Below are 14,669 nucleotides of genomic sequence, written 5' to 3' on the forward strand. Positions count from 1 at the left end.
TGAACAGCACTTAATTCTTATCTCTATTATAGCTTGCTTGGCGATGCACTACAATTATTTGTTTATGTGTCTGTCTACTCCCCAAGACTGTACCTTTTGAGAGGGAGGTTTGTGTCTTTCCTTTTGTATTCCTGGCTTCTAACAGAGGCTTGAGCGCCCAATAAATGTTCACACTGAATAAATGGAAGCAAGCATTCGCTGGATATTTGTTGCTTAACCGAAGGAATGAAGAAATGAAGGGGGCGCCATGGCTGTTTGCTCTCACCATCTGCTTGCACTCTGCTGGCTACTTGGGAATTATACATTTGCAATTCTGTCGAGGTCAAGGCTTGGCACGATCCAAATGCTATTCCGTGGTAAAATGTGAGGCGAGGCATTTTGACGATAAGGAAAAATTAAAAAATGTCTCCTGCTGGAAACAATGTCCGCAATCAACAGTTCTCTGCTCTGAAAGATAAAACGTCTGGGTCTGGTCTCACCGTGGGTGCACACTCCGGGGTGGTTGAGAAAAAACCTTAAACTGGATTCCTTTTTTTGTTGTTTTTTTTCCTACTCAGGGTTCCGTATTGGTCACCTACAGAGAGACACCCTTGGTTGACTAAATGAGGATTTTGAAAGAAAAGGAACAGCAAAAGCTGAAAGAAAAGGGGACACTTCACTGGGGAACAGTGTCGCCTTCCGCCTCAAAGCTAGATATGTGATAATTGTCAGCACACAGCCAATGATATGTATGTGCCTTGCTATGTTGACATGGGGAGTGGGGAATTTCAAAACGTTCGTGGGAAAGTGGAATTAAGATATCACGGTGTAGTGGTTACTTGTTGGGCTGCGATCCATAAGGTTAGCAGTTCAGAACTACCAGCCACCCCTGGGGGTAAAAATGGGGCTTTCTAATGTCATAAAAGGTGTCAGAGTGGCACAGGGGCAGGTCTACTCTGTCTATAGGGTTGCTATGAGTCGACATCGACTAATGGTAGAGAAAGAGTGAGTGAGTGAATGAGTGGAGTTTTCCCATGATCTTGTTGAAGTTACCTCATATATCCCACCCTCTTTGTGTTTCCTGGGAATACCAGTACACAAAGCAAAATTCAAGGTTCTGGCATTGGAAGAAGCTGGGATTTTGAGTTTGAAAATGAAACGAGGAAGACTAGGGACATAATGTTTGTGCCTGAATAGTATGGATTGGACTGTGTCTTAAGGAAGCCATGGAATCCTAACCCTGCTGCCTGTGGATGTCATCCTATTTGGTAATAGGTTATTTGGCTCTATTAAAAAGGCCTTGCCAGTGTAGGGTGAGCCCTAGAGTTAATCAGTCACTTCTGACTTATAAGGAACAGCATCCACACAGAGACCAACAGGACGCAGCATCTACAAGGAGGGAGGCAGAGCATGAAGATTCCGAGGAGAGTGGGAAGAGGCAAGGACCTTCCCCCAGAGCCCAAAGAGAGAGGGCCGTCCCTTAGAACCAGCCAGAATTTGAAGCCTCGTCTCTTCAAGTGTGAGGGATATAGTCTCCTTCTCGTGTTATATCAGATACAGGGCCACTGGGACACGCATGTAGAGCTACAAAGCATGCATATTAAAGATGACATGCTTCCTCAGACAAGAGGCCATCCCAGCATGAGGAGCTGGTTTCCTCCAAAGGCCCAGCAAAGCTCCAGGAAAAGGTGGAGTTGGGGCATCTGCATGCTCAGCCACTCACATCAACCTTGGGAGAATGTCCTGGGGGGCCCTGAAAGTGGTGGCATTCTGATATGTGAACAGCAGCTTCTGTGGCCCTTCCGTCAACGTTGCCTACTTGTTTTTAAGCACTCTCACCCTGAGCATTTGTTTGGCCTCAGTGGAAAATTTGAGCTATAACTTCCTTTTTCAGTGCAGTTTGCATGTTGGATAAATATAAGTGCCCCAAGTTTTCTGCCTGAATGTCCCCCACCCAACTGTCCACCAATTTCCCAAGCATGGCAACTCTCACTCCTCCTCCACCCATCACTACCCACTCTCAAGTCTTCTTTTCTTCTTTGGTCAGTATGATGACCTTTCATCCCAAGCTATCCTAGCCTTCGATTGTATGTATACACTGTGCTCATTTACTTTCAAACTGCTGTTTTGGGGGGTTGGGTCTTTTTCCAGTTAGATCAACTCAATGTATGTTTCCATCAGTGATGCAGCTTTAGTAGCTTGGGATGAGATGGAAAGTTCATAATTTTTCACAATAAAAATAATGGTGATATTTTGGATCTAACAGCTTTTAACTGAGTGGCAGGGTTTTAAAGAATGAATAAAAGAGGTTCCATGAGGAATAGGTATAATTGGATGGGGAAAGTGGAGACATCAGTCACTGTAATTACATGATTATGTTAACATGCCCAAGTAGCTCCTGGAATTTCTTGGACAAAAGAAATATTTTCAAAGTATAAATATCGCTGGGGCAGCATCAATGGTGGGATGTTTGGAATCAGAATGGAGCATTTGTGCAGTGGTGAAGCCTGGTAGGAATCTGGTTTGTTACTTGTGAGGTCCCAGAGGAAACTTGACTGTGGTTGGTTCTGTTCAAGTTCGAGGCTAGTCAGGCCCAGGGGGAAGTGTCTTGCGTAGGAAAGACCTTGTTCCTATTGGGCTGCAGCTGGCAGGAGTGTAAGAATGGGGCAAAATGACACAGACCATTTCATTTATTTTGCAATGAATGAAGTTTTTATTGACCAGACACTTAGGCTTATGGGGAATTTGCTCTGGCCTTAAAGCTGCATGAGTGAGCACTGGGAATTAGGCAGTGTGGTCATTTTCCAATGTTCCCTTTAATTCCACTTTGAATACACACTCATGGTAAGTAAATATATGCATAAGGGTACTAGGGAGGCAGGTATGGGGCATGTGACCAACACACACCAAAACGGAAAACTAAACTCACTACCCTTGCGTTGATTCCCACCCTAGCAAACCTATAGTACAAGGTAGAATTGCCCCATATAGGTTTTTGAGACTTTGATCTTTACAGGTGTGGGTGGCTTCTTCTTTTCTGCAATGGGGTAATTGGTGGCTGCAAACCTTTGGCCCTGCGGTTAACAGTTCAGTGCATAACCCCACCATGCTGACAGGGCTTCCTAACACAGCTGGGTATAAAAATCTGGCTCCAGACAACAACCTTGACTTCATTAGAAATTTTGGTGTGAGAAAATTTTTGGTAAAGCAGTATGGTCAGGGCTTTGAATAATAACGACACAGCTCTTGGGTGGGTATTGACTGTGGTTGTTATGCTTTCATTGATTCCAATATTTCTGATCTAAAAAGTAGGAGTCAAGCCCCAAATTTGTGTATGGGAAGGGTGGAGGAGATTGGATGATGGTGGTGAGTAAAATCTCATGAGGGGCTTGGCATAGGAAGGGGTGAGATGGGACTGGGAGTTCATATTGAAGCAGCACCCTGTTTTTATTGAGCTGGTGTTATGAATATGTAACAATCACATTTTCTAAAGGTACCTTTCTTCGCACCTTAATGAGGACTGAGAAAACCCTAATCATCTCTATCAGGGCATATGATCATTTGTATTTGTGTTCTTTGTGACTTTGAAAGACATTGTCCTTCAAAGTCATCACAAATAAAAATTCCAGTGAATTCGGAATGGCTGCTAGAGATTTACAAAGGCAGGGGGGTAAGGGTAGTGTGTTGAGGATGAAGATCAAAAACTAAAATCTAAGGGTTTTTTGGTTTTATTTTAAAACACACAGTTTTATTAGCACACACCTGGGAGCACAGGATATTGATGAGTCTTTTCATTTTATCGCATCTTTGAACTGTGCTTTGAATAATTTGAATTTTCTACTTCAGTCTGTGCTGGTCACTTTGGGGTTAGACATTAGGGTGGTTAGCCTCTCCTTGAACAAAACTCCCACTGACCATGGAGGAGGACCAGTCTAAGGAATTCTTCCACTCAGCTCTTATCATATCCCTTGGTGGATAGGGGACCTGGGGCTTAGAAAAGTTCTTCACCAAAAAGCTGAAGCACCTTTAAAGAGAGCAATTGCTACTCCTTGCCCACGTCCATATGCAGCTGGAGACTGTTGCCCTTGGATTCTATTAATAGGACAATGCTGAGTGAGGGGGAGTGAGAGGCAGGGCAGACAGTTACCACAAGGCTGGTTAACTAGATGCTCTTAATGCCTGTGTTGTTCTTTATTCCTCTATGTGTTTAGGGAGGGCTTATGTGGCTTGGTTACTTAGAACTCTAGCACAGAATTCTGAACATAAGAAAAAGTCAAGCTAAATTTTAAAACAGTCAGCTCTAAGCATTTTAGATTTATGAGATAAGGAACAAATTCTATAGTAACCTGTTCCAAAATGGTTTTGTTGTTGTTTTCTTTTTCATTTGTCATTTGGAAACCAAACCAAACAGGACAATGGACCTCAATCTGCCCCTTTTTATAGACTCACCAGTTGGAACATTTGATCATGCTTTCTATCTCTTTTTCCACACCTTATTATGATCTTTCTTCTCGGTTTCTAGAAGCCTTTATAAAAAATGTTGGCCAGTCCAAAATGCTGACTGTGGGGCTGGAGCTGGGGCTGGGCTGGGAAGGGCGGGGGGAGGGAGAGAAAGAGTGAGAGTCCGGGAGAAGACATCACCACAGGTCTGGAGGACTTTATTGTTTCCATAAAACATATTTTTTCCATGTTCTCTTTAGAAACATGAAATGAAGGCTGCATTCCTAAGATCTGGCTTGTGGCTTTAAAATAAAAATATTTTTACAGTATATATTTTTGTGTAAGGATGAAAGCATGTATTTTATTAACATTTCCCAAACTCTTTTAGGTCTGAGGCTGACAGCCTCCAGTCGGCAAACTGCTCCGATTGAAAATGCATGCTTTAAAAAAAAAGACAGAAAGAAATTGTACCTTTCTGTAGTTAACTAAAGGGGAGAAACTTCTATGAATCCCAGTATCTCTGATGGAGAACTTAAAACAAAACAAAACAAAAACCCTGGGTAGGATCCACCACAGGCTGGCAGAGCTTAGCTCATCTAGAGTGATAGTGAATTTTGCAAGCAGTTTTCTGGGGTCTTCGCTCATTGGTGGTTTGAGTCTCATTCTTAATGTTCTATAGCGCCCTTGCCCAGCGCTGATGGTCACGTGACGTCTGGGAACCAAGATAAACAGCACCCAGGCGACCCTTTCCAACAGTTGGTGATCACAATGACTGGGCACTAAGAAGAGCCGCCCAATGTTCCCTGATAAAAGCCCAAAGGCTTGCCCAGGGCTGGAATTCAGTGAAGCAACTTGCTCCAACAGGCCAAGTCTGCCGCACCTCCAAGACCCCACCCCCTCTCTCTCCACTAGCTACCAACTCCTCCAACCCCAACTTGGGGACACCCACCAGCACCCACCCTGCTGACAGTCTCCTGCTTGACCCCATGGACTGGAGGAAGTGGTTTAGCGCCGGAATGCTCCAGGCGCAGCGAGGCCACCAGTGACTCCCAGCGGCGGCGCAGGGCGCTGCGCCCCCCTCGGCCAGGTCTTCCCCCCCCCCCGCCCCCGCACTGTGCCCGCCCCGCCACCTCCGCGCCGCCTCCTGCGCCCGGGCTGGAGGCGGATTCCTCTCTCCGGGTTTTCTGAGTGCCTCTCCTAGACCTCCTCCCCGCCCAGGAGGGAGAGAGACTGGGCGCACTCGCTCCCTGGAGCGACCGAGGGGCGCGCAGGGAGAGGCCTGCGCCAGGGTACTTTCAAACTGAGACGCGCGCATACACTCCCACCCACCCACATACACACACACACACATACACGCACACACACACACACGCACACATCTACACGCGCGCGCGCACGCACACACACACACAGACACTCACTCACACACCCATTTATATAGGCAGCGGCAGCAGTGGCGGCTGGGGTGGCTGAGGCAAGCGCAGGCACGATGGAGCTGAGCCAGCCAGCCGGGGCTGGAAGCAAGTGAGGCAAGCCCCGGAGCGACCCGGGCTTCCTGCACCCCGTGCTTGTCATCCTTTCCAGGGACCGGTGCACCCGGAGGAGACTGACTGAACCGCTCTGCTGGGGGCGAGGAGGAGGCCAGGTGAGCGAGAAGCCCCCTTACACCCAGCCCGCCGAAAGCGCCCGCACCGGACTCCAGTCCGCCCCCTGCCCAGGTGGGCGCGCCGGCGACCCACACGCCGGGGGCTCGCCGCGGAGCCCTGAGAGTCGCCTGCTCAGGATGCCTTTCGCCAAGCGGATCGTGGAGCCGCAGTGGCTGTGTCGGCAGCGGCGCCCGGCGCCCGGCCCGGAGGACGACGCGAGTGCTGACGGCCCGGAGCCCCTGCCGCCGCCGCTCCAGCCGCCCGGCCCGCCGGAGGAGGCCGAGGCGCCCGGGCCGGAGGAGCAGCCCCGCGCCCTGCCTGCGCCGCCTGGGCCACCGCCGCTGCCCCTGCCGTCTGAGCCGTCGCCACCACTGCCGCCGCCAGAGCTAGGAGAAGCAAGCTCGGGCGGCGAGGAGAGCCCCGTGCGGTCCCCGGAGGCGGTGGCGAGGACCGGAGAGGCGTCCTCGGCGGCGGCCGCCGCTGTGCTGCTCATGCTGGACCTGTGTGCCGTCAGCAATGCCGCGCTGGCCCGCGTGCTCCGGCAGCTCTCGGACGTGGCCCGGCACGCGTGCAGCCTCTTCCAGGAGCTCGAGAGCGACATCCAGCTCACCCACCGCCGCGTCTGGGCGCTGCAGAGCAAGCTGGGCGGCGTGCAGCGCGTCCTGGGCACTCTGGACCCCAAGCAGGAGGCAGTGCGTGAGTACCGCCCGTCCCCGCCCGGGCCGCGCCCTCGCGCCCTCGCGCCCTCCGCGGCCGCGGCCATCCCAGCCCCGTGGCGGCGCGCTCGCCGCAGCTCGCACCTTCCTCTCCCTCCCACCCTGTCCCCGGGTAGGTGGCCTGGCCAGATTCGGGTCCTGAGACGCAGGAAGCGCAGGGAAAGTTGAAGGGCCGCCTTGGAACTTGCACGGAGGCAGTGAATGGAGAGGGCGGGGGCCCAAGGGCGTGCTGTAAGCACATGGGCAGAGGGGTCTGAGGGTTGCTTCCAGGGTGTGACCTCCACCTCCCTATCCCTAGAGTGCCACTCTGGGGCTTTGGAGCAGCCCCGCCTAGAGCACCAGGGACGAGTTTGTGTGTGTGTGTGGGGGGGGGGTTCCACGGACGAGTTTGAGGAGCTCCAGTCCGGGTGGGTGTGTTTCCAGGACTTCTGCAATCCGGTTTTGTCACTCTTGCTGTGACCTTAAGGACTGCGCAGAACCCCGAACTTGTACCTTTTGAATGTGTGCGAAGGAGAGTGCAGCGTTGCTCGCTTTTAGGGTGAACTCCAGAGAGTGGTGTTCCAACCCTAGAGGCCCAGCCTGGCTGCTAGAACTGGGAGGATGACAGGGGTTTGGGGCCCCTGGGAGAGGGAAGAGATTTGAGGGCCTCATTGTTGCTCCTAGCAGCCCTGAAGGGCTCTCTGTGCCATCTGTCCGCCAGGGTCTCAGAGGCGGACCAAGATTTAGGCAAGGACTCCTCAGTGCTGCTGGGCTGGTGAAGTGGGTGAGGCTGAGGTCTGGGAGTCCTTTGGGCCCCCTTTCCACCCTTTCACTCTTGCCTCCGCCCAGGGCTCCCCCAAAATGGTCCTTCTGTGCCACCTACCCTCAGAGGGACCCATACAGTGGTCCTTAAGCAGACTGTCGCCCTTAATGCAGAAGCACCACCCCAGTGGCACGCCAGTCCCTGGACACCTAGTCCAGCTGCTATGCTCAAGGCGAAGGTGATGTCAGCGACTTTGGCTTACATAAGTGGCTTCCGTTGCCGCAGCAGCTGCGCCAGTGCGCGCTGGCCTTGGAGAGAGCTTGGTGGGGGCGCATGGGAGACCAGCTTCTTCACCCCCCCCCCACCCCGCGGTTTCCAAGCACCTCGCCCTACTGCTTGACCCAGGCCTCTTCACCACCTCCCTCCCCAACCCGCCACCCCCCTCGCCTCTCCTGGGACCCTCTCTTTGAACCCGCCTGGGGAATTTGCCGCGTTTCTGTAATAACAATAACAATAAGAGTAATGAATAAATGATGTGTGCGCTCGGTTCGCAGCTATAAAAGACCTGGAGTTGGGTTAATGACTGGTTGTTTAAAAGGGCAATTCCGGGGATGCGTTCTGGAAAGAATTAAGCCTGCCTTAGGCCAAGTCGTATTTTACTTTGGGGACTTGGAAATGAAATGAGCGCTTTAATCCTGCCTCCTTTCTACCTCAACCTCACCATAGGGACGGACCCTTCACTTTCCACAGCGCAGAGGTCGGGGCAGTGTGGTTGGGGTGAGTGATGATTTCACTTCAAAGGGGCTGGAGGTGGAGGGGTGAGTTGCCCAGACTTGAGTGGTGCTTGCATTTCTTGTGTCAGTTAGGTTTCCTAGGAGGAAAACTCAGTTCTGGAGCAGCAGATGCCTCCTTCCCCTGACTTTGGAGGCAGCTGTGGGCAGTTGTGTGCCCTGATTTTAACACCATCTTTTCAAATCCTTTTAATTATTTGTATTACAAACTAGTGAGTAATAGAGAAAAAAAGATTTCCTTTTGTTTGTTCATACAGTTTAAGGAAGATATGCGTAGTTTCTTGTTATACATTTATTTGCAAATAAAATCCTTACAAGGCCAGGCCATCTAGTCCGTGCTGACTCTTCTTCACTTGATTGGATGGCGTGGAACTGCCTCTGTGGGCTTCTGAGGCTGTAAAGTTTTAGCCTAAAGAGAGGAGCAGAACGCCTCCTCCCTTTCCTGCAGGTGGGAAGAGAGTTTGAACTGCTCACCTTGTGATTAGCAGTCTGATTTGTAACCTGCTTCGCCACCAGGATTCCTTACAAAAATCAACAAGCTCGCTGCCGTGGAGATCATTTCACCACATAGCGACCCTCCAAAAAACCTCCAAACTCACTGTTATGGAGTCAATGGCAACTCATAGTGACCCTATTGAGCAGGGTAGACTCTAACTCTGGAAAGGAGCAGAAAGCCTTGCAATCCTCATACAGGGAGGCTGGTCCTTGGGAACTGCTCACCTTGCCTTGCTGCTGTAACCCTTCCTCCCCCGGGGCTCTACATGAATAACTAGAGGGGGCTCAACGATATTGTCTCACATCCTTGGGCCACGTTATCAGGAGGAGCTCATGCTTGGTAAAGTCCATGAGAAAGAAGACGCTTAAGGACAGCAATTGACACAGGAGCTGCATCATGGGCTCGAATACAGGCATGCGATTGGGCAGTGTTTCCTTCTTATGCACCAAGGGCCTCAAAGACTTGACTGCCTTTAACATTAGCAACAGCAAATAATACCCCTGGATGGCATAAATGGTTAGGAGCTACTAACCTAAAGGTGTCTCAGAAGTGCCTCAGAAGGCAGGCTTGGCAAACTGCTTCCAGAAGGTCACAGCCTTGAGAATTCTATGGGGTGGTACTAAGTTGGAATCAGCTCAACGCAATCAATAGCTGGTGATAAAAAAAAATTCCAAGGATAAACTTAAAAGTGATGATTTTTTTTTCATCTTTCTAACACCGCTATCCCCCAAGTCAAGACCTCGTTTCTGGCCTGTATGGATTTGGGATGTCTGTCCTTGTTCGATGTTGTAAAAGGTATGGCCTTTTTGGGTGGGAATGCACAGGACTGTGTGACTTAGTGCATGCGTCCTAAAATGCAGAGCCTGAGACAGAGAGTTTGGTGCAAGTCACTTAGCTGGGATGGAATCCCAGGAAGCACAAGGCGGAAGCAGGAAAATGTATCCGAAGAGACAGGAAAGGCAGCACTGTGTGTCACTGACCTCCTTTCCACCATGGGCAACTGGGATTCAGCCTAGCTAGGGACTCTCTGAGAGCAGACCTCAAAATTGTTCCACTGAGGCGCGAGGAAGGGAGAATGTTTATCCCCTAACTTCCCAACTGGAGCATGACTCCCTGGCTTGTGGAGCCCACCTCATGTGTGGTTCCAGTATATTCTCAGGACCAGAGACGTGTCTTAGTCAGGTAGATGCAAAAAGGCCACAGTGTGTATAAGAATGTACCTGGGCGACCTTTGGGCAAGGCAGAGAGCTACGGCTGAGGCGCCAGGGGCATTTGTGACGTCATGTATCTCCTTTTGACATTGCTGAAAGCCAAGGCGGTTTAAAAGGGAGAAGTAGCCCAAAGATAAAGCACCTTTTATTTTCTCTTCCCCTAAGAAAGGTTGCATGCCTCTATAGTCCCGCCCCAACTTCCCCCTCCAATCACCATTCCTCATAGAGCTGGTGGCTCTGTTGCTTCAACCTGGGATTCAACCTGGGATAGCACCAGCTGCATCTTGTTGCCCCAAAGCACCCTGGGAGTGGTTTTCAGGAAGTGACAGGATCTGACTTCTATTTTAGCAAAGTCACTCTGGAGGCAGGGCTGGAGACTAGTGGATCTGTTGACCATTGTGACTGGTAGCTGGTAAGAGTTGGTTGAACTCCGAATTCATTTTGGATATAGCATTGACGGTGATGATTGATTGGATTGGGCGCTGGATGTGGAAGAAAAAAACCCCAAAAATGATTTAAGGAGGATTCCTAGTTTCCTGGTCACATTTCTTGAGGTGGGGAAGACTAGGGGGAGAGTGGATGGTGTGGAGGGTGGAATCAATAGTTTTCTCTTCGGTTCATGTGACATTTGAGATATACTAGAGTCTTAGACAACCAAGGGGACATAGAGTCAGTGAGCTAGCTGTGTGGGTCCAGAGTTCAGGCAAAAAGATCTGGGCCAGAGATAGCAATGTGAGATCCTGTCTGAAGCCTCTCGGGTTCTGACGGTGTAGCTGGAAAATAGAAAAGGGACAGAACGGAGTCTGGGGCCTTCCGACCTTAAAAATCTGGTCGAGGAGGAGAGAGGTTGAAAAAGAGCCAGTGAGCTGCAGAAAATTCAGGAGAAGGTGAATCAAGAATGAGGGTTCAAGTCAACTTGACCAAAGGCTTCTGAGAGGAATAAGATGAGGACTGAGAAGGGACCACTAAGTTTGGTAGCCTGGGTGTACTGAGTGGCCTTGGCAGGAGCCATTTGGATGGAGGAATGGGAACCAAATCCAAAGAAGAGGGCTTGACAGAGATCTGGAGAGGCAGAAAAGGGGTCCTTGGCAATTATTGGAGGAAGTCTTGCTCCTCAGTGGGGTGGTGGGAGGGGTATACACAGGGTTCTGTAGAAAGGGAGAAATTGATGATTCTGATCAATGAGTGGGGTAAGTAAGGCGTGGAAGTTCTTGAAAAGGTGAAGGAGTGCCAGTGGAAGGGAGGTGATTGGTGTGAACAGGAACTGGGGAGTTTTAGTCATAGCAACTGGAGGGAAGAGGAATTCAGACAGAGATGCAAGTAGACTGCTGGAGTGACACATGAGGTGTCTTTATCAATTACATGGCCTTGCTCGGCACAGCATGTGAGGAGGCCACCAGCTGAAAGGGTGGTGGAGAGATGCAAGAAGAAGGGAAAGTGCTCTTCCTTGTCTTGGAAAGGGAGTGGAGATGCAGGAAGCAAGGGTTATTTGGCTCTGTTGATGGCTTTCAGTTGTTTCTAGTGGGGGCTAACTGCTGTGAACATTTTTTGTACAGGGCTTTTGGAAAGGCCTGGTGGCCTAATGGTGTCACGTTGGGCTGCCAATCTGCATGGTCTGCAGTTTGAACACACCTTGTCAGGAGAAAGACTGGGCTTTCTACTCCAGTACACAGTTACAGTCTCAGAAACCCACAGGGGGTGGCTCTGAAGTCACGGCAGTGAACTGGGTGAGCCTGCGTACATACCGCCGCATGGTTTCTATCTAGGAACAGAGTTGCTGGATCAGAGGGGATGGATAGTTTGGCTTTAATAGATATTGTCTAACAGCTCGAGCTACTCCACACTGGGTCGTATTGGATTGTGGCCATATTGGTGAACATAGTAGCATGTTACTGTGCTTCTCTCGTTTGTGAGTTTGGGCACCTCCTTTTTGGACCATTTGGATAATCTGATTTGTGAAGTACCTGTTCGTGACATCTGATCATTTCTCAATAAGGTTTTTGTGTTTTCCTAGAGCCCCATAGGAGTACTTTATACATTCTGCATAGGAATCCTTTCCAAGTTATTAAAAAACAAGAACTCATTGCCACAAGTCCATTCTGACTCAGAGTGACCCTATAGAACTGGGTGGAATTGCCCCTGTGTGTTTCAGAGACAGTGATTCTTTACGGAAGTAGATTGCCTCTTTTTCCCTAGGAGCTGCTGGTGGCTTCAAACTGCTGACCCTGCAGTTAGCAACCCAACAAGTAATCGAAAACCAGGGCTCCTAATTGCCAGTTATAGGTGTCATAAATACTTTCTCTCAATCACCTGTGGCTGCTTCCTGAGATCGTCTTTCACACAGACTACATATACTCAACTCCTTGTCTTAAGGTATGCTTCTAGGGCAGCGGTTCTCAACCTGTGGGTCACGACCCCTTTGGGGAGCGTCGAATGACCCTTTCACGGGGGTCACCCAATTCATCACAGTGGCAAAATGACAGTGATGGAGTAGCAATGTAAATAATTTTATGGTTGGGGGGTCACCACAACACGAGGAACTATATTACAGGGTAACGGCGTAGGAAGGTTGAGAACTACTGTTCTAGGGGAACTCAAGCCAAGACCATCTACTGAATCTTTAAATGGTGAGGGAAAAGGCCAGGAATATGGTAGAGGTGATGTTTCTCACTCTGTTCCCCAAATGATTTCCCCAGAATTTTCATAGTAGTCACATCACTACTTGCCAGAATGTTCCGTGGCTGGTCTAGAACTCATGGCTACCACCCTGTAGCAGATTCGTACCTTGGACCCCATGCTGTCTATTGTTCTGGGGAATAGATTAGAGACGGACTCCAGGAGGTCTAAGCTCCCAATGTCAGAGGTTTTATTTTTGCTAGAGCAGAGAAACAACTGGGCTTCAAAAACTGTGGGAAAAAATCATAATATCTTTCACTTCCATTTTTTCCACGAAATTTTGGAAGCCCTCTTAGAAAACTGCTTGCTGTTGAGTCCATTCTGACCTCATACTTGTCAGAGTGTAACTATCACCTTAAGAGTTTCAAACGACTGCATTTGGGAAGCAGCTTGCTAAGGCTTTCTTCATTGGCGGCACCGCCGATCTGTCAGTTTGCACTACAGATTCCAGAGCAGGCGCTCAAAAAAAAACCCCCAAAAAACTCAAACTCACCCCCCCACCCCAAAAACCAAACCAAGAACCACCTCAAACTCGCTGCCTTCGAGTGGATGCTGACTCATAGCGAGCCTATAGGACAGGGTAGCACTGGTCCCTGTGGGGTTCTGAGACTGGAACTCTTTACAGGAACAGAGCAGCTGGTCGTTTCTTTCATTTCTGTCATTTTATTGGGGCTCCCACAGCTCTTCTCACAATCCATGCATATATCCATCGTGTCAAGCTTATCTGTATATATGTTGCCATCATCATTTTCAAGACATTTTCTTTCTATTTGAGCCCTTGGTATCAACTCTTCGTTTTTTTCTCCCTCCCTTATGAACCATTGATAATTTATAAATTATTACTTTTTTCATGTATACCAACTGCTGTTCTCCCTTCACCCACTTTTCTATTGTCTGGCCCCTTGGATTGGTTCCCTCTTACTCCCCCCACCTCTTTCCCTTACCTTCCTAGTATTGCTACTCTCATTATTGGTCCTGAGTGGTTTGGATTCCCTGTGTTTTGAACTATTTGGATTCCCTGTGTTTTGAACTATTATCTGTAGCTGTGTATATGTATGTTCTGGTCTAGCCAGATTTGTAAGGTAGAATTGGGGTTATGATGTTGGGTGCGGGGAGGAACCATTAAAGAACTAGAGGAAAGTTGCATGTGTTGTCAGTGCTATGCTGCACCCTGACTGACTCCTCTCTTCCTTGTGAGCCTTCTGACAAGGGTTGTCCAATCGACTACTGATGGGCTTTGGGTCTCCACTCTGCCCTCCCCCTCATTCACATCAATATGATTTTTTTGTTTTGGGTCTTTGATGCCTGATACCTGATCCCATGGACACCTCATGATCACACAGGCTAGTATGCTTCCTCCACGTGAGCTTTGTTGCTTCTCAGCTAGATATTTATCTTCAAGCTATTAAGACCCCAGATGCTATTTCTTTTGATAGCTGGGCACCATCACCTTTTTTCACAACATTTGTGTATGTACCCATTTTGTCTTCAGCAATCATGTCAGGGTAGGAGCCAGCTGGTGGTTTCAAACTGCTGACCTTGGATTAGCAGCCCAACTTGTAACCACAAAAACGCCTACCCCCTGAGAGGAATGTTGAAGTAACATACCGGTGAGCTGATCATTTGGGCTTGGTAGAGCAATGCTCAAGAAGCCCTTGTGGCATAGTGGATTATACATTGGGAAGTTCATCTCAAGGTTAACAGTTTGAATCCACCAGTCACTTCTTGGGAAAAAGTTGAGACTTTTTGCTTTGGTAAAGATTTACAGCCTGGGAAGCCCAAAGGGGGCATTTTCCTCCACCCTCTAGCATCTCAATATGTCAGAATCGATTTGATGGCAGTGGGTTTGCTTGTTTGTTCTGAATGGGGTGGTGTGGGGTTTCTGGCAATGCCCATACTGCTAGCAACCCTATGGGACAGAGTACAACTGCCCCAGAGGGCATCTGAGCCTGCTGCATCTTTCTTTAGGGGC

The 14,669-nt window shown here is 49.3% G+C and overlaps 1 protein-coding gene across 1 annotated transcript in view; it reads left to right on the forward strand.

Moving 5' to 3' along the window:
- Positions 1-5,642: 5,642 nt before the first annotated feature.
- Positions 5,643-14,669, forward strand: part of NHS (NHS actin remodeling regulator) — a 378,805-nt gene continuing 369,778 nt past the window's right edge. Inside the window, exon 1 of the mRNA XM_075538613.1 lies at positions 5,643-6,761. Coding sequence (XP_075394728.1) covers positions 6,203-6,761 — 559 coding nt within the window. The 5' untranslated portion in view covers positions 5,643-6,202. The remainder of the gene's footprint in view (positions 6,762-14,669) is intronic.

Source organism: Tenrec ecaudatus, chromosome X (genome assembly GCF_050624435.1).
Source record: "Tenrec ecaudatus isolate mTenEca1 chromosome X, mTenEca1.hap1, whole genome shotgun sequence".
Taxonomy (NCBI): Eukaryota; Metazoa; Chordata; class Mammalia; order Afrosoricida; family Tenrecidae; genus Tenrec; species Tenrec ecaudatus.